The 27944-nt window shown below is 58.6% G+C and overlaps 1 protein-coding gene across 1 annotated transcript; it reads right to left on the minus strand.

Annotated features, from left to right (window-relative positions):
* Window positions 1-297: 297 nt before the first annotated feature.
* On the minus strand, window positions 298-22333 carry LOC132813195 (serine/threonine-protein phosphatase 4 catalytic subunit). Its single transcript, XM_060823098.1, has 9 exons — window positions 22193-22333; window positions 16620-16732; window positions 13150-13201; window positions 11724-11774; window positions 11421-11522; window positions 9923-10096; window positions 8024-8150; window positions 6894-7083; window positions 298-1803 (listed from the first exon to the last, which is right to left on the minus strand). The coding sequence occupies exons 2-9, from the start codon at window positions 16715-16717 to the stop codon at window positions 1674-1676; spliced, it is 924 nt and encodes a 307-aa protein (XP_060679081.1). The 5' UTR covers window positions 16718-16732; window positions 22193-22333; the 3' UTR covers window positions 298-1673.
* Window positions 22334-27944: the final 5611 nt, after the last annotated feature.

A 27944-nucleotide genomic window follows, 5' to 3' on the forward strand; every position in this document is an offset into this window, starting at 1 on the left:
GTAAATCTCCCTCTACACCACCCTTCCCCACCCTGGAACAGGGACAGGGATTAGATACAGAGTCAATCTCCCCCTACACCAGCCTCCCCACCCTGGAACAGGGACAGGGATTAGGTACAGAGTAAATCTCCCTCTACACCATCCTTCCCTCCCTGGGACAGGGATAGGGACAGGGATTAGATACAGAGTCAATCTCCCCATACACCATCCTCCCCACCCTGGAACAGGGACAGGGACAGGGATGAGATACAGCGGCTGTAAAGGTACCTGAGAATAAAAGTTTGCACGAGCCCGGAGTGAACTTTTGCAGTTTTTATTGGTTTTTTTTTTGAAGATTTTATTTGAAGAGTGAACCTTTCATTAAAAACATTGCCGAGTCGATCTCAAGTCAGATGGAGTTGTCACAGATCTGTCAAAAGTAGTTAATGACCACGTGGTCACCAAAGTGAGGTCATTCCTCCCAGGATTCCCAACCCACCGAGTTCGACAAGTGTGTGTGTGTGTGTGTGTGGGGGTGACCCTTACCCCCATCAGGGAGAGGCAACGTCCCCTTGGGTGAGGTGGGGGCAGGGGTGCTCTTTCACCCCCACCCCACCAGGACAGTCTGCAGCTTGCAGGAGACCCGTAGCCTGGGGAGAGTCCTTGCTGCTGGGGGGTGTGTGGCCGAGGGTCCTGAGGTGGGACAGGAGCTCAAAGGACTGAGGGGGGAAAAGGGTCATGGGGAAAGCATACCGGCAACCAGGCCGGGGGGAGTGTGGGGGGTGGGGGGAAGAGGGAGAGGGAGAGGGGGAGTTTGAGAGTGTGTGGGCATGTGTCTCTCGTGGATATGAGGTTGTGTGTGCTTCTGAGAGAGACAGGAAGACAGAGACTCACACAGACACAGAGAGAGAGAGAGAGAGAGAGTGACTGAGAGAGTGTGAGTGAGAGTGTGACAGTGACAGAGTGAGTGAGACAGAGAGAGTGAGACAGAGAGAGTGAGACAGAGAGAGTGAGACAGTGACAGAGACAGAGTGAGCGAGAGAGTGAGCGAGAGAGTGATTGTGACAGAGTGCGAGTGAGTGTGTGACAGAGTGAGTGTGTGTGTGACAGTGAGTGAGAGTGAGTGTGAGAGTGTGTGACAGTGAGAGTGAGTGTGAGAGAGAGTGTGAGTGTGAGAGAGAGTGTGAGAGAGAGTGTGAGAGAGAGTGTGAGAGAGAGTGTGAGAGAGAGTGTGAGTGTGTGCGTGAGAAACAGAGAGAGGGGGCTGTGTGTGTTAGCGGGTGTGTGTGTGTGTGCGCGCGTGTGTGTGTTAGGGTGTGTGTGTGTGTGTGTGTGTGTGTGTGTGTGTGAGAGAGAGAGGGGGTGTGTGTTAGGGGGTGTGTGTTAGGGTGTGTGTGTGTGTTAGGGGGTGTGTGTGTGTGCGTGTGTGTGTGCGGAGGGATGGGCCACAGTGACACGTGCCCGAACCCAGAGTGAAGCCACCTCCTCCTGGATGTAGCAGCTCCCCACCCCCACCCGGTGAGGTCCCCATCGCCCAGTGTCCCCTCGATCGCTGGGAGCCTGCTCCTGGGATGAGCTGGGACTGGGGGGGGGGGCCCTCGGAGGGTGGAGCTGGGGCTGGCGATGATGGCTGACATTGGGGTCCGCTCGCTGGGGCAGGGGGGTGGGGGGGAGGTGGGTGGGTGGGAGTGGGGTCACAGGAAGTAGTCGGCCACGGGTTTTTTGGAAGGGATGCCGCGGGTTTCCTGAGGGGCAGCCTCAAAGATGATGAACTCCTTCTGGAGATGCTCATCCAGTTCCAGTATAGCGGCTACATTCCCACACCTGGTGGGGGGGGGGGGGGGGGGGGGGGGGAGGGGGGGGAGGGGGGGGGAGGGAGAGGGGGGGAGAGAGAGAGGGGGGGAGGAGAGAGAGGGGGGAGGGAGAGAGGGGGGGGGAAAGAGAGAGAGAGGGGGAGGGAGAGGGGGGGGGGGGGGGGGGGGGAAGAGAGAGACAGCAGCAGTCAGCTCAGTAACATTCCCCTGTGCCACCTCCCCCCGACCACCTCCCACCCCACCTCTCCTTCCCTCCCCCCCACCTCCCACCCCACCTCCCCTTTCCCCACCCCCACCTCCCCTTCCCCCCCCCCACCTCCACCCTCTGATGGATTCCCTGCCAACATCTCCCCATCTACAAGAGGCCATTCAGCCCCTCTTATCACTGTCCTCCAGCTGCCCCTGGGTCAGCGCCCCATCTATCACTGAGGCACACTCACCCCCAGCTGCCCTCACCCCACGCCTCCGACCCTCCCTGGGAGAGATGGGGAACAGGCCCTTCAGCCTGTCCCTGACCGTGCTATCACACGGCACCTCTGGGCGCGGCAGTCTGTCTGCCGGGACCCCTCCGGAACAGTTCCACCGTCTCACTGACCCCCCCCGCGGGACCGGGAGTGATCGAACATCCTGGATAACCCAGCAAAGCCGGCAGACACCAACGCAGAAATCCACGTGAAAAACCGTCAACGCCTCTCCTCAAACCGATCACACAGGGGGAACCGTCCACTTCCTCACAGCAGCAACACTCGGACAGCGAGGGACGGGAGGTGAGGAACCTTTCAGCATTTGACAAGGGGGGAGTGAAAACCCAGTCTCCATCCCCTCCCGCTGGCACACACGGACCACTTTAAAACACAGACACTCGCCTCTCACGTCTCCTTCCCCTCTCTCACCTCAAACCTACGGCCCTCAGCCAGTGACAAAGCCCCCCTGGGGTGGGAGGGAGGGGTGGTATCCATTCTGTCCACACGGCTGAGAACGTTGGGAACTGCTGTCAACGCATCGCTCACCCTCAGGGTGGCAGCTGACCACCACCTTGCCAAGGGGGCAACGAGGGACGGGGCTGATAAACGCTGGGCCGGTAACCCCACAAACACGCAGCTTAAAGCAGACGTCTCGCCTGACAGAGGCAAGCACTCGGACATGCCTCCTGCAGGACCTTATCCACTTCCAGGAGCGGCGGCCCTGTGTACCCAGATCCCTCTGCGTGTGTCCCGCAGCACGAGGATGGACAATCCCGGCAACTGCTTTCCCAGGCCAGACTATTTCACTCCCCTGGAGTGTGTGACCAGGCCGTTCGGCCGAGTACACCCACACACTGACCCTCCGAGAAGTTACCCATCCAGACCCACTCCCCACAAACCGAAACTGACCTCGGACTAATGCAACCGAACCTGCACGTCCCTGAACACTATCGGCAACCAGAGACGTGATTTCCCCACGGCCGATCCACCCTAACCTACACATCCCTGGGCACTACGGGACAATTTCCCCACGGCCAATCCCACCCTAACCTGTACATCCCTGGGCACTACGGGACAATTTCCCCACAGCCGATCCCACCCTAACCTGCACATCCCTGGGCACTACGGGACAATTTCCCCACGGCCATTCCCACCCCTAACCCGCACATCCCTGGGCACTCCGGGACAATTTCCCCACGGCCAATCCACCCTAACCTGTACATCCCTGGGCACTACGGGACAATTTCCCCACAGCAAATCCACCCTAACCTACAGATTCCAGGGCACTACTGGACAATTTCCCCACGGCCAATCCCACCCTAACATGCACATCCCTGGGCACTACGGGATAATTTCCCCACGGCCGATCCACCCTAACCTGCACATCCCTGGGCACTACGGGACAATTTCCCCACGGCCAATCCCACCCTAACCTGTACATCCCTGGGCACTACGGGGACAATTTCCCCACGGCCAATCCCACCCTAACCTGTACATCCCTGGGCACTACGGGACAATTTCCCCACGGCCAATCCCACCCTAACCTGTACATCCCTGGCCACTACAGGACAATTTCCCCACGGCCGATCCCACCCTAACCTGTACATCCCTGGGCACTACGGGACAATTTCCCCACGGCCATTCCCACCCCTAACCCGCACATCCCTGGGCACTATGGGACAATTTCCCCACGGCCAATCCCACCCTAACCTGCACATCCCTGGGCACTGCGGGACAATTTCCCCACGGCAAATCCCACCCTAACCTGCACATCCCTGGGCAGTACGGGACAATTTCCCCACGGCCGATCCATCCTAACCTGCACAAACGTGGTCTGACCTAAGCCTGACGAAGCCTCAGCAGTACACGCCGACTTTTATATTCTGGTCTTCTCAAGATAAACGCCTGCATTGTATTTGCCTTCTTAACGACTGACCCAACCTACGGGTTTACTGTGAGGGTGTCCGGGACTAGAACTCCCGAGTCAACTTGCACTACAGAGTTCTGAATTTTCTCCCCGTTTAGAAAACAGTCTGTCCCTCGATCCTTCTTCCCCAAAGGGCCTGAACCTCACACTTTCCCACCTTGTATTCCATCTGCCAACTCAAGCTGAGGAAGGGCCAGGTCAGAAGGAACGGGGATGGGGCTGTACCGAGGGGATGGGCTCAGCAGGCGAGAACCAGGAAGTGAGAGGAGCCGGTGGCGCGGTCAGTTATCACGGGGAGTATGTAACCCTGGTGAAGCAACGGTGCAGGAAAGCTGTGGTGTTTGTGGTGCGCGGGATGGTTCCTCTTTATTAAATACAGCAGCGTGTTGAGGAGGTAACTGAGGGATAGGCGATCGGTCAATCTCCTATCACGCCACGAGAAAGCAGGCAGTGCCGGAGCCTTGAGGGATGAGGGACCACAATTCCAAATGGGGGCTGACTCGGCGTTTGAACGGGAGGGAGCTGACGGGATGCATGGGGGAGGAAGGGAGGGGCTGCTTGGCTGAGGGGGGCTGACAACTGACAGTGGGACTCTACACTGAGTGTGCAGCTCAAATTGCAAGGTACAAAAGGGGCACTCAGCATTAAGGGTGAGAAGCAGCAGCTAGTCTGAGGACTGGGAGGTTTATGGTACACAGCACAGGAGGATCAAGACACTCAGAAGGAAAGGAAGAAGGCGAGATTAATTTTAATACTACCAAAAATGACTGAAACTGCTCTCCTCATTACACGTACAAGATCAACAAACTGCCTGCGAATCTTTGGGAGTCTCCCTGACAGAGAGCAGTGGGAGTTCGGTCACTGAGTGTGTTGTAGGTAGAGATTGATCGTGTCCGGACTCACTGTGGGGTTCAGGGTTACCAGGGATGGGCTGGGTGATAGGCAGTGAACTGTCAGTTGTCAGTGGCTGAAGGGTGGGTCAGGCCCAGAGGGTAGGAACAGGGTCCTCCTGTGACTGAAATTCCAGTTCTACAGGGAGCAGCCGACAGTGAGGAGTCAATACTAACTGCTCATTCCAATATCATCCTCAAACATCACCTTTACACCAGGGCTCTGAGTGTGGTCTGACCCAGACCTGGAGCGTACGCGGGGCTCCGAGTGCGGTCTGACCCAGACCGGGAGCGTACGCGGGGCTCCGAGTGCGGTCTGACCCAGACCGGGAGCTTACACGGGGCTCCGAGTGCGGTCTGACCCAGACCGGGAGCGTACACGGGGCTCCGAGTGCGGTCTGACCCAGACCGGGAGCGTACACGGGGCTCCGAGTGCGGTCTGACCCAGACCGGGAGGTGTACACGGGGCTCCGAGTGCACTCTGACCCAGACCGGGAGGTGTACACGGGGCTCCGAGTGCGGTCTGACCCAGACCGGGAGCTTACACGGGGCTCCGAGTGCGGTCTGACCCAGACCGGGAGCGTACGCGGGGCTCCGAGTGCGGTCTGACCCAGACCGGGAGCGTACGCGGGGCTCCGAGTGCGGTCTGACCCAGACCGGGAGCGTACGCGGGGCTCCGAGTGCGGTCTGACCCAGACCGGGAGCGTACGCGGGGCTCCGAGTGCGGTCTGACCCAGACCGGGAGCGTACGCGGGGCTCCGAGTGCGGTCTGACCCAGACCGGGAGCGTACGCGGGGCTCCGAGTGCGGTCTGACCCAGACCGGGAGCGTACGCGGGGCTCCGAGTGCGGTCTGACCCAGACCGGGAGCGTACGCGGGGCTCCGAGTGCGGTCTGACCCAGACCGGGAGCGTACGCGGGGCTCCGAGTGCGGTCTGACCCAGACCGGGAGCGTACGCGGGGCTCCGAGTGCGGTCTGACCCAGACCGGGAGCGTACGCGGGGCTCCGAGTGCGGTCTGACCCAGACCGGGAGCGTACGCGGGGCTCCGAGTGCGGTCTGACCCAGACCGGGAGCGTACGCGGGGCTCCGAGTGCGGTCTGACCCAGACCGGGAGCGTACGCGGGGCTCCGAGTGCGGTCTGACCCAGACCGGGAGCGTACGCGGGGCTCCGAGTGCGGTCTGACCCAGACCGGGAGCGTACGCGGGGCTCCGAGTGCGGTCTGACCCAGACCAGGAGCGTACACGGGGCTCCGAGTGCGGTCTGACCCAGACCGGGAGGTGTACATGGGGCTCCGAGTGCGGTCTGACCCAGACCGGGAGTGTACACGGGGCTCCGAGTGCGGTCTGACCCAGACCGGGAGTGTACACGGGGCTCCGAGTGTGGTCTGACCCAGACCGGGAGCGTACGCGGGGCTCCGAGTGCGGTCTGACCCAGACCAGGAGGTGTACACGGGGCTCTGAGTGCGGTCTGACCCAGACCGGGAGCGTACACGGGGCTCCAAGTGCGGTCTGACCCAGACCGGGAGGTGTACACGGGGCACCGAGTGCGGGTCTGACCCAGACCGGGAGGTGTACGCGGGGCTCCGAGTGCGGTCTGACCCAGACCGGGAGGTGTACGCAGGGCTCCGAGTGCGGTCTGACCCAGACCGGGAGCGTACGCGGGGCTCCGAGTGCGGTCTGACCCAGACCGGGAGCGTACACGGGGCTCCGAGTGCGGTTTGACCCAGACCGGGAGCGTACGCGGGGCTCCGAGTGCGGTCTGACCCAGACCGGGAGTGTACACGGGGCTCCGAGTGTATTCCTGGTGGCCTGCACTTACCTGTAGCAGTAATTCGGTGCAGACCAGACTGTGAGCACGGTCTCGTTAAAGTGCCATTTATAACCTTCCATCACTAACTGGTGGGCCCGACAGATCATGTCGATGTCATTCGCAGCGTTGAACTGAGTGACGACATCACTGCCAAACAAGTAGCCAGCTCCCCTCGGGCTCACTCCCCAACCCGTAGTGTCTGAGAAAGGAAACACAGGGACAGTCAGTGTCCCCTCCCGCACCCTGGGGAGAGTCAGTGTCCCCTCCCGTACACCGGGGAGAGTCAGTGTCTCCTCCCGCACCCTGGGGAGAGTCAGTGTCCCCTCCCGTACACCGGGGAGAGTCAGTGTCTCCTCCCGTACACCGGGGAGAGTCAGTGTCTCCTCCCGCACCCCGGGGAGAGTCAGTGTCCCCTCCCGCACCCCAGGGAGAGTCAGTGTCTCCCTCCCATGCTCCGGGGAGAGTCAGTGTCTCCTCCCGCACCCCGGGGTGAGTCAGTGTCTCCCTCCCATGCTCCGGGGAGAGTCAGTGTCTCCCTCCCATGCTCCGAGGAGAGTCAGTGTCTCCTCCCGTACCCCGGGGAGAGTCAGTGTCTCCGCCCGCACTCGGGGAGAATAATGTCCCCCCATACCCCGGTGAGATTCAGTGTCCCCCCATACCCCGGGGAGATTCAGTGTCCCCCCATACCCCGGGGAGAGTCAGTGTCCCCCCACACCCCGGGGAGAGTCAGTGTCTCCTCCCACACCCCGGGGAGAGTCAGTGTCCCCCTCCTGCACTCCGGGGAGAGTCAGCGTCTCCTCCCGCACCCCGGGGAGAGTCAGTGTCCCCCCATACCCCGGGGAGAGTCAGTGTCTCCCCGTACCCTGGGGAGAGTCAGTGTCCCCCTCCCGCACCCGGGGGAGAGTCAGTGTCCCCCTCCCGCACCCGGGGGAGAGTCAGTGTCCCCCTCCCGCACCCCGGGGAGAGTATTTGTCCCCCGCCCGTACCCCGGGGAGAGGCAGTGTCTCCTCCCGCACCCCGGGGAGAGTCAGTGTCTCCTCCCATATCCCGGGGAGAGTCAGTGCCCAACCTGCTGTTGCCGGGTTGAAGACCCCCACCCCACGCACTGCACCCTCCACCCACGCCCACTGCCCTTTTACCTTCAGGGTCTGACCACAGGAGATCACACATGGGCCCGTCATGAGGGACCTCCTGTTTACGATCGATTGTCCTGATCTGATCCAGCGTTTGGATGGAGGGAGAGAGACCGCCGTGCACGCAGAAAATCTGCACAGACAGGAGGCAGAGGCAGTCAGGATGGAGACCAGGCCCAGGGAGGGTCACCGTGTTCCCCCTAACCCCCGCTGTGACACACAGCACCATCACCCCCTCACTCCCCACTCCCCGGGAACCCCGTGTGGGTGTAACTGACCCTCAGTCAGGATGGAGACCGGGCCCAGGGAGGGTCACCGTGTTCCCCCTAACCCCCCCCGTGACACACAGCACCATCACCCCCTCACTCCCCACTCCCCAGGAACCCCGTGTGGGTGTAACTGACCCTCAGTCAGGATGGAGACCGGGCCCAGGGAGGGTCACCGTGTTCCCCCTAACCCCCCCCGTGACACACAGCACCATCAACCCCTCACTCCCCGGGAACCCCGTGTGGGTGTAACTGACCCTCAGTCAGGATGGAGACCGGGCCCAGGGAGGGTCACCGTGTTCCCCCTAACCCCCCCCTGTGACACACAGCACCATCACCCCCTCACTCCCCGGGAACCCCGTGTGGGTGTAACTGACCCTCAGTCAGGATGGAGACCGGGCCCAGGGAGGGTCACCGTGTTCCCCCTAACCCCCCTGTGACACACAGCACCATCACCCCCTCACTCCCCACTCCCCGGGAACCCCGTGTGGGTGTAACTGACCCTCAGTCAGGATGGAGACCGGGCCCAGGGAGAGTCACCGTGTTCCCCCTAACCCCCCAGTGACACACAGCACCATCACCCCCTCACTCCACACTCCCCGGGAACACCGTGTGGGTGTAACTGACCCTCAGTCAGGATGGAGACCGGGCCCAGGGAGGGTCACCGTGTTCCCCCTAACCCCCCCTGTGACACACAGCACCATCACCCCCTCACTCCCCGGGAACCCCGTGTGGGTGTAACTGACCCTCAGTCAGGATGGAGACCGGGCCCAGGGAGGGTCACCGTGTTCCCCCTAACCCCCCCCGTGACACACAGCACCATCACCCCCTCACTCCCCGGGAACCCCGTGTGGGTGTAACTGACCCTCAGTCAGGATGGAGACCGGGCCCAGGGAGGGTCACCGTGTTCCCCCTAACCCCCCCTGTGACACACAGCACCATCACCCCCTCACTCCCCGGGAACCCCGTGTGGGTGTAACTGACCCTCAGTCAGGATGGAGACCGGGCCCAGGGAGGGTCACCGTGTTCCCCCTAACCCCCCCTGTGACACACAGCACCATCACCCCCTCACTCCCCGGGAACCCCGTGTGGGTGTAACTGACCCTCAGTCAGGATGGAGACCGGGCCCAGGGAGGGTCACCGTGTTCCCCCTAACGCCCCCTGTGACACACAGCACCATCACCCCCTCACTCCCCGGGAACCCCGTGTGGGTGTAACTGACCCTCAGTCAGGATGGAGACCGGGCCCAGGGAGGGTCACCGTGTTTCCCCTAACCCCCCAGTGACACACAGCACCATCACCCCCTCACTCCACACTCCCCGGGAACACCGTGTGGGTGTAACTGACCCTCAGTCAGGATGGAGACCGGGCCCAGGGAGGGTCACCGTGTTCCCCCTAACCCCCCCAGTGACACACAGCACCATCACCCCCTCACTCCCCGGGAACCCCGTGTGGGTGTAACTGACCCTCAGTCAGGATGGAGACCGGGCCCAGGGAGGGTCACCGTGTTTCCCCTAACCCCCCAGTGACACACAGCACCATCACCCCCTCACTCCCCACTCCCCGGGAACCCCGTGTGGGTGTAACTGACCCTCCACCTTGACCCCGTTCCCCCTCCCCCCATTTCCGCAGCCCTCACCTTCCCGTCGATGATTGCTGAGAGACTGAGGTAATCGAAGATTTCAGTGCAGTACCGCCACACCGTGACTGAGCCATACTTCCGCAGACACTCATCGTAGAAACCGTAGACCTGTGTGATCTGTCGACTCTCGTGGTTCCCGCGGATCAGGGTGATCCTGTCAGGGTATCGCACCTGAGGGAGACATCAGATCGAGGTTCAGCCAGGGTGGGGGGGCAGAGAGAGAATGAGGGGCTCAGGGGTACTGCCAACACTGCAATGGTCTTTCAACATTATACCAACCCCACACAGCTCCCTCTACACTGTCCCCCCCACCCCCATCCCAGGGACGGCACGGGGTTAGATACAGAGTAAAGCTCCCTCTACACTGTCCCCCCCACCCCCATCCCAGGGACAGCACGGGGTTAGATACAGAGTAAAGCTCCCTCTGCACTGTCCCCCCCAGCCCAGGGACAGGGACAGCACGGGGTTAGATACAGAGTAAAGCTCCCTCTACACTGTCCCCCCCACCATCCCAGCTACAGGGACAGCACGGGGTTAGATACAGAATAAAGCTCCCTCTACACTGTCCCCCCCCATCCCGGGGACAGGGACAGCACGGGGTTAGATACAGAGTAAAGCTCCCTCTACACTGTCCCCACTCCATCCCAGGGACAGGGACAGCACGGGGTGAGATACAGAGTAAAGCTCCCTCTACACTGTCCCTCCCATCTCAGGGACAGGGATAGCACGGGGTTAGATACAGAGTAAAGCTTCCTCTACACTGTCCCCCCACCATCCCAGGGACAGCACGGGGTTAGATACAGAGTAAAGCTCCCTCTACACTGTCCCCCCACCATCCCAGGGACAGCACGGGGTTAGATACAGAGTAAAGCTCCCTCTGCACTGTCACCCTCCATCCCAGGGACAGTACGGGGTTAGATACAGAGTAAAGCTCCCTCTACACTGTACCCCCCACCATCCCAGGGACCGGGACAGCACGGGGTTAGATACAGAGTAAAGCTTCCTCTACACTGTTTCCCCCCCCCCCAATCCCAGGGACAGCACGGGGTTAGATACAGAGTAAAGCTTCCTCTACACTGTCCCCACCATCCCAGAGACAGCACGGGGTTAGATACAGGGTAAAGCTCCCTCTACACTGTCTCCCCCCCATCCCAGGGACAGCACGGGGTTAGATACAGAGTAAAGCTCCCTCTACACTGTCCCCCCACCATCCCAGGGACCGGGACAGCACGGGGTTAGATACAGAGTAAAGCTCCCTCTACACTGTCCCCCCATCCCAGGGACAGGGACAGCACGGGGTTAGATACAGAGTAAAGCTCCCTCTACACTGTCCCCCCATCCCAGGGACAGGGACAGCACGGGGTTAGGTACAGAGTAAAGCCCCCCCACCCTCAGTGCGTGTTGCCACTGTGGTGGTGGTAAACCTGGTGTGATGAAACCTTCCTTTCCCAGCCGTGGGAGATTTGCCCGACCCACCCTCAGAGCAGCCCCTCACCTTCAGAGCAAGCAGCAGCAGGAAGGTCTCAACGCTGTAGAACCCTCGGTCCACAAAGTCTCCCATAAACAGATAGTTGGTCTCTGGTACATCGCCGCCCACCTTGGGGGGGGGGGGGGGGAGGGGGGCAATGACAAAGTGACAGGATCAGAACGAGGAGCAAGATGATCTCTCCAAAGTTCACCGTTTCCGACACGTGGCCCGGGGGTGGGTCCGGCCTCAATGCCTCAATAGTGCATCCCCCAGGGGAGGGGAGGGGGAAGGGGAACGGGGGGAGACAAGGGCACAGAAACTGTCACTCACCCTGAATAATTCCTTCAGGTCATAGAACTGACCGTGGATATCGCCACAAACCTGGACACAAAGAGAACAACCATCAGAAACCTCGCACACCCTGTACTTCATTGCTGACCCTCGGCGCTGACCCTCCCGCAGTGCGGGGCTCCCTCGTGCTGACCCTCCCACGGTGCGGGGCTCCCTCGGCACTGACCCTCCCACGGTGCGGGGCTCCCTCGGCGCTGACCCTCCCACGGTGCGGGGCTCCCTCGGCGCTGACCCTCCCACGGTGCGGGGCTCCCTCGGCGCTGACCCTCCCACGGTGCGGGGCTCCCTCGGCGCTGACCCTCCCACGGTGCGGGGCTCCCTCGGCGCTGACCCGCCCACAGTGCGGGGCTCCCTCGGCGCTGACCCGCCCACAGTGCGGGGCTCCCTCGGCGCTGACCCGCCCACAGTGCGGGGCTCCCTCGGCGCTGACCCGCCCACAGTGCGGGGCTCCCTCGGCGCTGACCCGCCCACAGGGCGGGGCTCCCTCGGCGCTGACCCTCCCACAGGGCGGGGCTCCCTCGGCGCTGACCCGCCCACAGCGCGGGGCTCCCTCGGCGCTGACCCTCCCACAGCGCGGGGCTCCCTCGGCGCTGACCCTCCCACAGCGCGGGGCTCTCTCGGCGCTGACCCGCCCACCGCGCGGGGCTCCCTCGGCGCCGACCCGCCCACCGCGCGGGGCTCCCTCGGCGCCGACCCGCCCACAGTGCGGGGGCTCCCTCGGCGCCGACCCGCCCACAGTGCGGGGGCTCCCTCGGCGCCGACCCTCCCACAGTGCGGGGCTCCCTCGGCGCCGACCCGCCCACAGTGCGGGGGCTCCCTCGGCGCCGACCCTCCCACAGTGCGGGGCTCCCTCGGCGCTGACCCTCTCACAGTGCGGGGCTCCCTCGGCGCTGACCCTCCCACAGTGCGGGGCTCCCTCGGCGCTGACCCTCTCACGGTGCGGGGCTCCCTCGGCGCTGACCCTCCCACAGTGCGGGGTTCCCTCGGCGCTGACCCTCCACAGTGCGGGGCTCCCTCGGCGCTGACCCGCCCACAGTGCGGGGCTCCCTCGGCGCTGACCCGCCCACAGTGCGGGGCTCCCTCGGCGCTGACCCGCCCACAGTGCGGGGCTCCCTCGGCGCTGACCCGCCCACAGTGCGGGGCTCCCTCGGCGCTGACCCGCCCACAGTGCGGGGCTCCCTCGGCGCTGACCCGCCCACAGTGCGGGGCTCCCTCGGCGCTGACCCGCCCACAGTGCGGGGCTCCCTCGGAGGTGACCCTTTGCCTGATTGAGTTAGTGCCCGAGTTGTTTCAGGATTAAATGCTGCTGATATAATTCATTAACGGGTGAAATGGGGATGGGGTGGGGTATGAGAGAGTGCCGAAGCGTGGAGAAATGAATGAGGTGTTGTTCCTGGACACTCACCGTCACTGGAGAATCCACCTGCTGCACATTACTCTCCTCTACGAGGATCTCCCTACACACATACAGACAGGAGGCAATCTGTTATAACCAGCTCATCAACAAACAAGATGGCGGCGGGGGGGGGGGGGGGGGGTGGGAGCATGAGGGGAGTTGGATGGGATTGTGGCGGGTGTCTGAGTACGGTGAAAACAGGGTTTTGGGTTTGGAGTGGTTAGGAATTATAGCTCCTGTTCTCGGTATTCCTGGTCAGAACCCACTTCAGGACTGGGGGTGGGGAAGGGAGGGAAGTGTCAAATCACTGGAATAATTCCCTCACCCTGTAAATCACCGGGCGGAGACTCCACTCAAATAGGGGAGGGGGAGGGAGGTCCAGGGGCTGATGGTGTTAGAAGGTATTGAGGGGAACTTGGCCGATTCACCCCGTGGCGACTAGGAGTCGAGGAGGAGGGTGACGGAGTCAAACATTTGCAGGAATAACTCACCGGGCCTGGCAGCGTCTGTGAAGAGAGATCCAAGTTCACATTCCAGGACCAGAGAGTTCGAAAGGAAGGGTGGCCAGACCAGAAAGGGGAACTCGCATTTCTCTGCACAGACGCTGCTGCCAGACCTGCTGAGTTTTTCCAGCAGCTTCTGGTTTTGCTCCTGATCCACAGTTCGATTTGAGATTAGATTAGATTACTTACAGCATGGAAACGGGCCCTTCTGCCCAACAGGTCCACACCGTCCCGCCGAAGAGCAACCCAGCAAGACCCATTCCCCTAACACTACAGGTAATTTAGCATGGCCTCATCCTGCACATCTTTGGACTGTGAGGGGAAACTGGAGCACCTGGAGGAAATCTACGCCAACACGGGGAGAATGTGCAAACTCCACACAGAGAGTCGCCTGAGGCGGGAATTGAACCCGGGTCTCTGGCGCTGTGAGGCATTTCAAACTGGTCCTTACAGGAGTGAGGTTAGCAAACACTTCTTCCCAGAGCGTGGGACAGAGCTGGGTCTATAACTCTTTCCCACAGACAGCGACTGGGGGGGGGGGGGGGGGGGGGGGGGGGGGGGTGGGGGGGGGGGGGGGGTGGGGGGGGGGGGCTGGCACTTCTGAGGCTGGCTGACTCGTGCTCTGTGAAGGGAGTGTGGGAGATGGGAGAAGGTGGGCAGCTGGGGTTCAGTCATAGACCGGTCACCGCAGGTACACAGCTGGCTCACTTAGCCCTCACTGTATCAACAACAGCAGCACGCAGAACGCACTCAATCTATGGCCCTGGGGGGCGAGTTATTCAACAATGAGGCCTTGGAATTCAGGTTCCCGGTTCCTTGGAAGTGGAATCACAGGAAATCGGGGCCGTGTTTGGTCTATTTACCCTTATTGGTTAGTGCATTAAATGTAGGAGTTGGGAAGTCATGGCTGTATTGGCGAGGCCACCTCTGGAATACTGCATTCGGCCTCTGGTCTCCCGGCTACAAGAGGGAATGTTGTGAAACTTGAAAGGGTTCAGAAAAGATTTACAAGGATGTTCCCAGGATTGGAGGGTGTGAGCTACAGGGAGAGGCTGAACAGGCTGGGGCTGTTTTCGCTGGAGCGTCAGAGGCTGAGGGGGGACCTGATAGAGGTTTACAAAATTATGAGGGGCATGGATAGGGGAAATAGGCAAAGCCTGTTCCCTAGGGTCAGGGAGTCCAGAACTAGAGGGGGCATAGGTTTTGAGGTGAGAGGGGGAAAGATTTAAAGAGAGAGCTAAGGGGCAACTTTTTCACCCAGAGGGTGGCGAGTGAATGGAACGAGCTGCCAGAGGAAGTGGTGGAGGCTGGTACAATGAGAAAGGCAAAAGGATGGGTGTAGAAATAGGAAGGAAAACGAACCTTCCAGCTCAGTGAGCAAACCTACATCCAGAACCTCAACCTGAGCTACAAACCTTCTCAAAGCCTGTGAACAGGAAAGGTTTAGAGGGATATGGGCTAAACGTTGTCCAATGGGACGAGATTATGAAGGATACCTGGTCTGCGTGAATAGGGAGTTGGAGTGAAAGGTTTGTTTCTGTGCTGTAAACCTCAATGGCTCCATGGAACCCCTATTAACTGCACCCAGGCAGCTTGTTCCTACTTCTACAGACCACCAGCTCTCATTTCCCCACAGCTAGGTCAGCCCTCTGGGCCCTGTCCAACACAGACTCACAGTTCCCCCTCCCACGAACAGCAGTGGGGGTGCACCCAGGCCTTCTCAGGGGGCAATTAGGGAGGAGATTAGGCAGCACAACCCACACCTACACATCTGAAATAAGATGGGAATTTGCCAGGCGGGACCCAGAGTCCGTAACGAAAACAAACCAAGATGGGGCGAGGGGCAAAACAGGTCACGGAGAGCGGGACAGTCCGTTAAAAGGCAGGAAGGAAAAGCAAAGGAAATCTTTTGGCATCCCCAATGACTGGGAACATCACGGAGAGACTGGATTCAAAATAACCTGCAAGGGATAGCAACTAAGGAGTTTCATCTGTGGCCAAAGAGCTTAACAATAAGATTGGGTTAAAGACAGGAGCTTCATGTGTCACCGAGAATAGCAACAAGCAGGGTCGGGGGGGGGAATAGATACCAGAGGTGGGTGTCTGGGTATCTGAGTGTGTGTGCGTATGCGCGTGAGAGAGTGTGATAGCGTGGGTGTGTGTGAGAGAGAGAGAGTGTGTGTGAGAGAGAGAGAGAGCATGTGAGAGAGAGAGAGAGAGAGAGAGCGTGTGAGAGAGAGCATGTGAGAGAGAGAGAGAGAGAGCGTGTGTGAGACAGAGAGAGAGCGTGAGAAAGCGAGAGAGTGCGTGCGTGCGAGAGAGAGTGCGTGCGTGCGAGAGAGTGTGTGCATGCGAGAGAGTGTGCGCGAGAGTGCGTGTGTGCGAGAGAGTGCGTGCGAGAGAGTGCGTGCGAGAGAGTGCGTGCGAGAGAGTGCGTGCGAGAGAGCGCGTGCGAGAGAGCGCGTGTGCGTGCGAGAGAGAGAGTGCGTGCGTGCGAGATAGAGTGCTTGCGTGCGAGAGAGAGAGCGTGTGTGCGTGCGAGAGAGCGTGTGTGCGAGAGAGAGTGCGTGCGAGATAGAGTGCGTGCGTGCGAGAGAGTGTGCGTGCGAGAGTGTGTGTGCGCGTGCGAGAGACTGCGTGCGTGCGAGAGAGTGCGTGCGAGAGAGTGCGTGCGTGCGAGAGTGTGTGCGTGCAAGAAAGTGTGTGTGTGCGTGCGAGAGAGAGAGAGAGTGCGTGCGTGCGAGAGAGAGAGAGAGTGCGTGCGTGCGTGCGAGAGAGAGAGAGAGTGCGTGCAAGAAAGAGAGTGTGTGTGCGCGAGAGAGAGAGTGCGTGCGTGCGAGAGAGAGAGTGCGTGCGTGCGAGAGAGAGTGTGTGCGTATTTGTTTATGTGGGGGTGGGAACAGGAAGGTGCTGGTTGGGGGGAGGTGTAGAGAGGGGGTGGAGGCTGGCAGGAGCCTCACCCACAGCAGCACCCACCTGGCTTTGGCACACAGTGCTTTGACTTCATTCTCCTTAATGAGCTCACACTGTCGAAGCTGCTCGATCTGCCGGTCCAGATCGCTGATCTCTGTCATCGTGGAGGGAGGGAGCTGGTAGGAGGCAGCAGGAAGAGGAGAGTGTGCTGGTTAACAGGGTACTCACTGGGAATGACAGAGACACAGTGTCACAGTCACACAGAGACACAGACACACACACACACACACACACTCTCACACAGTCACACACACACTCACACAGACAGACAGACACAGTCACACACTCACGCTCTCACACACAGTCAGACAGACACACACACACTCACTCTCACACAGTCACACACACACTCACACAGACAGACAGACACAATCACAGACAGACACAGTCACACACTCACGCTCTCACACACAGTCAGACAGACACACACACAGTGACAGACACACTCACAGGGACAGACAGAGATACACACATAGACAGACACACAGACAGACTCGTCACTCTCACACACAGTCAGACACACAAACAGATACACACATAGACAGACACAGACTCTCACACACAGTCAGACAAACACACACAGTGACAGACAGACAGACACACAAACAGATAGACACATAGACAGACACACAGACTCGTCACTCTCACACACAGTCAGACAGACACAGACAGAGAGACACAGAGAGAGAGACACACACACACTGTCAGACAGACAGACAGACACAAAACAGGGCACCCACTCGACTGTGTGGCACCCATTTACCCTGGGGTACAGGTCTCCCACCAAGCACTGGCTCTCCCCAGGGTACACACTCCCACTGCTACCCTCTTGTCTTCATAGAGCAGGACACCCCCTACTAGTGATATAGGAGGTTTTAATGAAAATGGAGGGGTTTAGGAGGGGAAACATGGGCTTACTAAGGTAAAGGATACGGTGGCAATTTTAATACTGGTATTGAGACAGAAATACACAGCACAGTGGAGGGAGAGAGGTGGATAAGAGACTAAAAAACAGCAGCTCTTTACTGAAAACTGCGTAGCAGGAAGAACACGTGATGAAATGACACAGATATGCCCAGACCTGGTTCCAGCTGATCAAAGCTGGGAAATCAAATATTCAGGAGCTTGGGCATTTCCGAAAGAACAGGCAGAAGCAGCAGCTTTGTTGGCAGAATGCAAACAACAGCAAGAAATCATCTTCTTCCAAAGATGCAGAACGGAGCGGTTTCGATGTAAAAATAGCGTGGCACAGTTTCTCACTGCCGTGTAGGAGGTTGAGGGATGATTTTAATAAGGTTCATACAATCATGGCTGGTTTGATAAGGTCAATGACCAGGCTCCTTTCTCTGGGGGGGGGGAGGTGGAGGGGGCATCGTTTTAAGATGAGGGGAGAAAGATTTCAAAAGGACACGAGGGGCAATTTTTGTCACTCCCCACACGAAGCACTCAGAGGGAGTGGTGGACGACAGTACAGTTCTAACAATTGAAGGAGATTTGGGTAGGTTTGGAGGCATATGGGCCAGGAATTAGTTTCAGTTGCGATTATGCGGCTGCTGGAGATTAGAGTTGTGGCTGGAAAGGTCAGGCAGCGCCTGAGGAAAACCGACTTTCCTGCTCCTCGGATGCTGCCTGACCGGCTGTGTTCCTGCTGCACTATTCTCATCTTAGCTTGTGATCACGTTCAGTACGGACTGGCTGTGACCCTGCTGAATGACTCTGTAATCCACACGGGGTGCAGGTAAGAAATGAAATGGGGAAAGGAAAGACTGGAAGGGACCAAGGCGGTAAGCCCCGCAGTGGGACAGAAGGTCAGTCAGGGGGTAATGAGGGCATATGAGAATTGCAGCACATGAACTTTAACCTTCACGTCAGTGGGGAATGGCAGCCAGGAGGGAAAATTCATACAGTGCACTCCCAACAGTTTCCCGGAACAGCGTGTGGTAGATCAAAGCAAGGATCAGCCTATTATGGATCTGGTGATGTTTGCTGAGGCATTGTGGGTGGCACGGTGGCACAGTGGGTTAGCACTGCTGCCTCACAGCGCCAGAGACCCGGGTTCAATTCCCGCCTCTGGCGACTGACTGTTTGGAGTTTGCACGTTCTCCCCGTGTCTGCGTGTGTTTCCTCCGGGTGCTCCGGTTTCCTCCCACAGTCCAAAGATGTGCGGGTCAGGTGAATTGGCCATGCTAAATTGCCCGTAGTGTTAGGTAAGGGGTAAATGTAGGGGTGTGGGTGGGTTGCACTTCGGCGGGTCGGTGTGGACTTGTTGGGCCGAAGGGCCTGTTTCCACACTGTAAGTAATCTAATCTAATGTAATAATTTGGAGATGCCAGTGTTGGACTGGGGTGTACACAGTTAACAATCACACAGGTTTAACTGGAAGCACACTCGCTTTCGGAGCGACGCTCCTTCATCAGGTGGCTGTCTGATGGTTACAGTGCTGGGAAAGCTCATGTTTCCAAATAAATCTGCTGGACCATGACCTGGCGTTTAACTTTGATGAGGCAGCCAGGTTTGTGGCGGTTTGTGGCTCAGGTTGAGATTTAGGGTGGAGGGGTGGTATCCAGCCTACAGCTCAGCGAGCAAACCTACACCCTTTGATGAGGCAGGTTTAATGTATGGCCCGAGTAAAAGGTCTCCCTGGCAAAACGCGACAGAACGGAGCTCTCAGGGGGCAGGGTCACAGTCCGGCTGAGGGGGAATATCTTCAAGGAGACCGAGAGGTCTGCAGATGCTGGAGCTGGGAGTTGGGAGCGCGTGGCTGGAAAAGCACAGCAGGTCAGGCAGCATCCGAGCAGCAGGAGGATCGATGGTTCGGGCCAGAATGAGAAATATCGTCACTCACCCAGCCAGAGGTGAGCCTGAGGATTTCTCTGTCACTGGTTAAGGCCAAAACATCAAATGTTTTCAAGAAAGAGTTACGTTTGGTTCTTGGGACTAAAAAAATGTAAGGGGCTGGAGAGAAAAACAGGAACGGGGGCCAAACTGGATGATCAGCCACGATCTTTTCGAAGGGGGAACAGATTCGAAGGGCCGAATGGACTACTCTTCTACATGATTAAAACTGGCATCCAAGCCCAGAGGGTAACAAGGCAGGGGAAAGGGAATGCTGGCCTTTAATTCGAAGGGAATGGAGTAGGAACGTGGGGAGGTTTTGCTAAACCTACACAAGGCATTAGTCAGCCCACAGCCGGAATACTGCAAACTGTTTTATCGAGGCAGTGCAGGGATCGCGGGGATGAGGAGGCACTGTCCTATGGAGGAGAGATCGAGATCAGATTCCCTACAGTCCGGAAACAGGCCATTTGGCCCAACAAGTCCACACCGACCCGCAGAAGAGTAACCCACCCAGACCCATTCCCCGACACTATATCTACCCCTGACTAATGCACCTAACATTACGGGCAATTTAGAACGGCCAATTCAACTGACCTGCACATCTTTGGATTGTGGGAGGAAACTGCAGCACCCGGAGGAAACCCACGCAGGCACTGGAAGGAACGTGCAAACTCCACACAGACAATGGCCCAAGGCAGGAACTGAACCTGGGTCCCTGGCGCTGTGTGGCAGCAGCACTAACCACTGAGTCACCTTGCCACCCAGAGATCGGGTCGGTGTTCATTGGGGTTCAAAAGAATGAGATCTGACCTTACTGAAACAAGGGGGTGTGAGATGTGAGATGCAGAGAGTTAGCTTCCCCCCCCCCGTAGACCCAGAGGCTTATTCTTCATCTCCGAATGATGGGTCGCCCAACCAAGACACCAGACGAGGAGGAATTTCTTCTCTCCAAGTGGAATTCTTTACTGCGGAGGGCTGTCGAGGCTGGGTCGTTCAGTATATCCAAGGCCGAGAGAGAGGGGTTTTTAAATCAGGAAGGGAATAGAAAGGGATTGTTTTTTGGGAGGGGTGGAAAAGAGTGAAGAAAGGGCTGGAAAGTGGAGTTGAGGATGATCAGACCAGCTACAATCACAATGAATGGCAGAACAGACTCTGTTATACAGCACAGAAATAGACCCCCCCCCCCCGCCCTACAGTCTCCAACTGTTCTTATAACTCGTGGGATACAGACAGATTCTAACCTCTCACCTTTAATGCATTGGCTGAGCTAATGTGTCACTTCTTTTTTATATAAGCTGAAATTATTTTGAGAAGGGGATTTGAAAGACGTTTTTGGCTTACATTTTAATGACGGGCGGTGAAATGGCTCAGTGGTTGGCACTGCTGCCTCACAGCGCCAGGGACCCGGTTCAATTCCCCACTGTCTGTGTGGAGTTTGCACATTTTTCTCGTGCCTGCGTGGATTTCCTCCAGATGCTCAGGTTTCCTCCCACAGTCCAAAGACGTGCAGGTCAGCGGAACTGGCCGTGCTAAACTGCCCGTAGCGTTAGGTGCATTAGTCAAGGGGTAGATATAGGGTCGGGGTGGGTTACTCTTCAGAGGGTCTTGTTGGGGCTGAATGGCCTGTTCCCACACTGTAAGGGAACCAAAACCTGCAACCCATTCTAAACGATGAAAGACATAACAGCAGTCTAGGAGGGAGTGAGGGCAGCAGATGCTGGGGGTCAGAGACGAAAGTGTGGTGCTGGAAAAGCGCAGCAGGTCAGGGAGCATCCAAGGGGATGAAGGTCTTCTGCCCGAAACGTCGATTCTCCTGCTCCTCGGATGTGTTGCCTGACCTGCTGCGCTTTTCCAGCAACACATTTTTCAGCTGTGATCTCCAGCATCTGCGTGTCCTCACCTTCTCCTTGTTGGACCATAACCTGGTGTTGGGTGACGTTATTTTTTTTAATAGTTGGACTATTGGGGTGTGTGTGTGTGATGTGATTTTTAATTTCTGGGAGGTTCTAGGACCAGAAGGAATCACCTCAGAATGAGGGGGTCGTCCATTAGGCCAGAGACAAACAGAAAAAGAGCCAACATCTCACTGAGTGGCCCAGCAGGGTAGAGGGGACGAATGGCCTCACTGGGAGATTGCCTTCCCTCTGCAGGTGCAAGGGTCCTCACCGCGCATGCGCGCACGGCTCCACCTCTCCTCCGGACACCGCCGAGCCCGTCTGCGACTGCGCACTGAGGTGCCTCCGGACAGCTCCCGAGCGTTGCCGAACCGCCCGCGGCTGCGCGCTGCCCACCTTCGCGGGACAGCCGCACCGGACGAGGCTGCGCACTGGCCCCCCTCACCCCACCCCTCTTCCGGAGATCGCCGAACGCTTCCGAACCGCCCGCGGCTGCGCGCTGCCCACCTTCGCGGGACAGCCGCACCGGACGAGGCTGCGCACTGGCCCCACCCCCTTTTCCGGAGATCACCGAACGCCTCCGACCTGCCCGCGGCTGCGCACTGACCCGCTCCGGAGATAGCCGAAAAGCCTCCGAACCGCCCGCGGCTGCGCACTGACCCGCTCCGGAGATAGCCGAAAAGCCTCCGAACCGCCCGCGGCTGCGCACTGGCCCGCTCCGGGAATGGCCGAGCGAGCGACGGCCCGGGATCGGTCGTCGGGGGGGCGGCTGGGAATCGGCAACAGCGTAGCCGCTTCTTTTCCCCCCCCCCGCACCTTTTCGTCGCCAGTTCTTTTTCTTACCTGTACTGTTTCCGTCGCCTCCCCCTCCTCGAGGCCTCGCGGCGTCCAGCCAGCACAAGAAGAGAGAGAGAAAGGGAGGGAGAGAGAGCGCAGAGCGCCGCTTCGGGCCGACCCGAATACAAGATGGCGGCGGCGGGGGAGAGAGGATAGCGAGGGCGCATGCGCGGATTAGCCCCGCCCATTAACCGCCCCCAAGCCTCGCCCGTGACGGCGGAGGCGCAGGCGCACAATGCCTCCCTGCGAGGCTGGTGGAGTGGCCAGGGCTGCGCGTGCGCGCTGCTGCCAGGTCGCCAACGGCCGTTTGAGTCACGTGGGATTCTCCCCGCCCACTGGCCACCCTGCCCGCCATCTTAGTGCGGGGCAGCCAGAATGGGAGGGACTGAGGGGCATCTTGAACGTTCCCCTCCCCCACTTGCCCATATCACTGTGTGTGAGAGAGGCAGCCATCTTTACCCCCTTCAAATAGAGGGGGGCATCTTTACCCCCTCAGGGGGAGGGGCATCTTTACCCCCTCAGGGAGAGGGGGGCATCTTTAACCCCTTCAGGGAGGGGCATCTTTACCCCTCAGGGATAGAGGGGCATCTTTACCCCCTTCAGGGAGGGGCATCTTTACCCCCTCAGGGGGAGGGGCATCTTTACCCCTCAGGGATAGAGGAGCATCTTTACCCCCTCAGGGGGAGGGGCATCTTTACCTCCTCAGGGATAGAGGGGCATCATTACCCCCTCAGGGGGAGGGGCATCTTTACCCCCTCAGGGGGAGGGGCATCTTTACCCCTCAGGGAGGGAGGGAGGGGCATCTTTACCCCCTCAGGGAGGGAGGGGCATCTTTACCCCCTCAGGGAGGGAGGGGCATCTTTACCTCCTCAGGGATAGAGGGGCATCTTTACCCCCTCAGGGAGGGAGGGGCATCTTTACCCCCTCAGGGAGGGAGGGGCATCTTTACCCCCTCAGGGGGAGGGGCATCTTTACCCCCTCAGGGAGGGAGGGGCATCTTTACCTCCTCAGGGATAGAGGGGCATCTTTACCCCCTCAGGGAGGGAGGGGCATCTTTACCTCCTCAGGGATAGAGGGGCATCTTTACCCCCTCAGGGATAGAGGGGCATCTTTACCCCTCAGGGAGGGAGGGGCATCTTTACCCCTCAGGGATAGAGGGGCATCTTTACCCCCTCAGGGAGGGAGGGGCATCTTTACCCCCTCAGGGATAGAGGGGCATCTTTACCCCTCAGGGAGGGAGGGGCATCTTTACCCCCTCAGGGAGAGAGGGGCATCTTTACCCCCTCAGGGATAGGGGGGCATCTTTACCCCCTCAGGGAGGGAGGGGCATCTTTACCTCCTCAGGGAGAGAGGGGCATCTTTACCTCCTCAGGGATAGGGGGGCATCTTTACCTCCTCAGGGAGAGAGGGGCATCTTTACCCCCCCAGAGAGAGAGGGGCATCTTTACCCCCTCAGGGAGGGAGGGGCATCTTTACCCCCTCAGGGAGGGAGAGGGGCATCTTTCACCTCACATTTGCCTGGATTGAACTCCATCTGCCCCTTCCCCGCCCAACTCTCCTGCCCATCTATACCCCCCTCCTGGACGCTCTGACAGTGCCTCACGCTGTCTGCTCCTCCCGCAATCGTCGGTGTCGCCTGCCAACGCACCGACCATGCCGTCTTCCGGATCATCGACGCACGTTACAAACGGAAAAGCTCGCGATTCCGGGTAAAACCTGCTGGGGCTCCAGCCTAGGGGCTGCTGTGTGATTTAAAAAAAACATTCTGTGGACGTGAGGATCGCAGATGCCGGAGGGTCAAGAGTCGAGAGTGTGGGCACCGGAAAAGCACAAGAGCGTCTGAGGAGCAGGGGAGGCCAGAGACCTTCATTGGGAAGGGTTGTCCACTCCCCCCCAGTCCAACGCTGATACCTCCAAATCTTTCCTATTCATGCATTTGTCCAAATGTCTTCAACGTTATAACGTCTACCACTTCCTCTGGACGTTTTTTCCACACCTGAATCTCTTTCTGCTCTTACCTTAAAGATACACCCTGCCCCCCCCCCTAGTTTTGTACCCCACCCACCCTAGGGGAAAGCTCCTTGCTATTTCCCTCACTTGATTTGATCTATCGTGGTCCCGTGTACCTAAGTACAGTGAAAAGTATTGTGTTACGAGTGGGACAGGCAGATCACAGTGAACAAGGACACACAGACCACAGGGTGCTTAAAGTGAGGCGTATTCCCCTCCTGATTTTAAAAGGCCACCCCTCAACCTCCTGCGCTCTCACGAAGCCGGCCCCCTCCTTCTAAGCAAACCCTCCATTCCCGGGAACATCCCTGTAAATCTCTTCGGAACCCTCTCCGGGTTAATAACGTTTGTCCCGTAACAGAACCGGACACAGTATTCCCGAAGAGGTCTCACCAACGTCCTGTACGACCTCAGTGTGACGTCCCCACCTCCTGATGCTCAAAGGTCTGAGCGATGTGGGCACGCTGGCTAAACACCACCTTCTTCCCCCACCCCTCCGTCTACCCGTGACGGGTTATGTCCCTGAACCCCCTGGATCCCTCAGTTCTGCGACACTAGCCCAGGGCTCTACCATGAACTGTATCAGCCCCCCCCTTGTTAGCTTTACCAAAATGCAACCAATCGCGTTGATCCAAATTGAACTCCTCAGCCCATTGACCCAATTGGTCAAGATGACCTTAGATAACCATCTTTTCTGCCCACGATCCCACCCATCTTGGTGTGGTTTAACCATGCCTCCAATATTCGCATCCAAACCATTTATATAAACGACAGACAGGGCGACGGACTGTGCGGAGTTTGCACGTTCTCCCCGTGTCTGCGTGGGTTTCCTCCCACAGTCCAAAGATGTGCGGGCCAGGGTGAATTGGCCGTGCTAAATTGCCCGTAGTGTTAGGTAAAGGGGTAAATGGGTGGGTTGCGCTTCGGTGGGTCGGTGTGGACTTGTTGGGCCGAAGGGCCCTTTTCCGCACTCTAAAGTAATCTAATCTAAAACGAAGAGGGCCCAGCGCCGATCCCGGTGGAACATCGCTGGTCTCAGGCCTCCAGTCTGAAAAAAGACAACCCTCCACCACCACCCTCTGGCTCCATCCGTCTGTATCCAACTGGCAGTCACACTCTCCACCCCACGCAAACAGAGTTCACCAATTAGTCTGAGGTGTGAAGCCTCATCGAGAATCCAAGTAAACGATGCCCCCTGCTCTGCCCTCGCCATTCCTCTTGCTGACTGTGAAAGTTTGAGAGACGCGAGCAGAAAGCAGCGCAAACCCTTCCTAATCAGTCCGGCCTTCTCTGAATGCAAGCAGATCCTGTCTCTCAGAGTCATCGCCAGCAACTCGGAGGGTGTCGAGCTCCTGGGAGGGGGGTCATCCACAACGAGCTTTCTCGGTCTCTTCACGCGGCGGACGCACTGGTCACAAAGACCCGGCGACCTTTCCCCCCCACCCTCCCTCCCTCCCTCGGGCAGCTGAGGAAACTTGGCGTGACCCTCGCCAACTTTGAGAGGGTGTGCCGCCAAGAGCGCTCGGTCTGGGGCGTTACCGCTACCCGGCACGGTCACTGCACCATTCCAGATCAGAGACGGTGACAGGGAGAGTGGGGGAACGCGGCCTGGACAATCACAAAGGACAACCTCCCGTCTCCAGGCTCCGTCTCCCAGACCCCACTGACAAGGGAAGGCCCCCAGCGTTCTCAAAGACCCACCCCACCCTGGGGATGTTTCTGTACAACCTCTCCCCTCCTGTTGTTAGAATACCGAATGGTCTCACAAACCCCTAACATTAGCCTGTCCCTGTGGTTTTGTTTGTGCTGCTGTCTCCCTATTATTTATCTCAGTGACCTGTCTGTATCGCTCACAAGGCAAACCTTTTCACTGCGTCGCGGGACAATAAACCCAATCCAAGTTACCCACCCCACCAGCGGTGTGCACATCGTTCACCGTGGGGCGCGGCCGAGGGGTTACGGTCAGCCTGTCAAACCCACGATGGAACTAGACTTGTCACCAACATGTGGGCCCAGACATTCCCCCAGATGACCCACTTTGAGGAAATGTTGGGAGCTGTGCTTGTGGGGCCCAGGGATATGAGGTAAGGTGTACTGGAAAACAAAACCGGAATGGTTGGGTGTTGGATTTGAACCAGCCCAGACGTGACGGGTCAGGGATCCTGACCTCCTGACCCCAAGGAAAAGGAGACTTTGGGATCATAATCGGCCTTGCGGAGTTCTGTTATCGGTGACCATAAGACACAAGGACAGAAATTAGGCCATTCAGCCCATCAAGTCTGCTTCACCGTTCAATCGCGGCGAATCGGTTTCTCCAGCCCATTCTCCCACTATCTCCCAGTAATCCTTGATCCCTCAATACACAAGAAGCTGTCTATCTCCATCGTACATGGACGGAATGACCTAGCCCCCACAGCTTCCTGTCGCAGTAACTTCCACACATTCCCTACTCCCTGGCTGGAGAGGTTCCTCCTTCTCTCTGTTCTAAAGGCTCTTCCCTTTACTCTCAGGCTGTGCCCGTGAGTCCCAGTCTCTCCTCCCAATGGGAACATCCCCCCGACACCCACTCTGTCCAGGACGGTCAGTATTTTGTAAGTTCCCCCCCTCATCCCTCTCAACTCCATCGAGTACAGGCCCAGAGTCCTCAAACGTTCCTCACGCGTTAAACCTTTGGTTCCTGGGACCATTCCGGTGAACGCTCCAGGGGCCGGTACATCCTTCCTGGGATACGGGGCCCAAAACCGTGCACACAATACTCCAAACGTGGTCTGACCAGAGCCTGACGGAGCCTGAGAGGTACATCCCTGCTTTTATATCCTGGTATTCTCTCAATTCATGCCATCGTTGCGTTTGCCTTCCTAATGACTGACCCAACCTGCACCTTTACTGTGAGAGAATCCTGGACTAGAACTCCCAGGTCCCTTGGCACTCCAGATTTCTGTGCTTTCTCCCAGTTTAGAAAATATCCTTACCTCTATCCCTCTTCCCAAAGTCCATGACCCTCGCACTTCCCCAGTGTGATATTGTCCCGGCTCTAAAAGGTTTCAGAAATTCCGGTAGACTCCATGTAAGTTGGGGAAGGAGGGAGGGAGGATACGCCCCTGGATTCTACATTGTGCGTTACGTTCCTCCGAATGGAACGCGCGCGGTGTTTCACCGTTTTGGGGTAGACCCAGGTTCCACATCCTATCGTATTATTCCCAGACGGCGGGATAACGGGGAAGGAAGTGCCGTTTGGAAAACCAGCGGATCCTGGAAGGAATTGGTGGCTGGTCAGAAACCGGCTGCTGAACCTCATTTGTGTGCGGTGTTTACACTGCTGCTTTGCTGGGGGCAGGGGGGAGGGGAGATGCTTGAAGGCAGCAACGCCCCGGGGAAGGGCGTGCTGGGTGCACAGGGTAGGGGTGAGATTTAGCCCAGAATCACGGAGCTGGTGGGTTTGGCAATTGGGACCCAGAGGTGACGAACCCGGCAACCCGGGGGAAGGGGGGGAGGCAGACGAGCGGCCAGTGGGGTGGACACAACTTTAGGACCGCAGTGTGGGGGGGGGGTTTCTCCAAAGGACTCGAAGCCTGGAGGAAAGCCCATCGATCTCCCCCTCAACACCGACCACCGGCCCTCCCCTTGCTGCAGGAACAGAGAGACTTTGCAGTGTGTGCCAGTCGCTCTGTGCCTCCTGCCAAACAAGTAGCGAGGTGCAGGGGGGGGGGGGGGGGGAGAAAACCCAGAGCAAGGAGATGAAAGCACA

The sequence above is a fragment of the Hemiscyllium ocellatum genome, unplaced genomic scaffold, assembly GCF_020745735.1.
Source record: "Hemiscyllium ocellatum isolate sHemOce1 unplaced genomic scaffold, sHemOce1.pat.X.cur. scaffold_3454_pat_ctg1, whole genome shotgun sequence".
Classification (NCBI taxonomy): Eukaryota; Metazoa; Chordata; class Chondrichthyes; order Orectolobiformes; family Hemiscylliidae; genus Hemiscyllium; species Hemiscyllium ocellatum.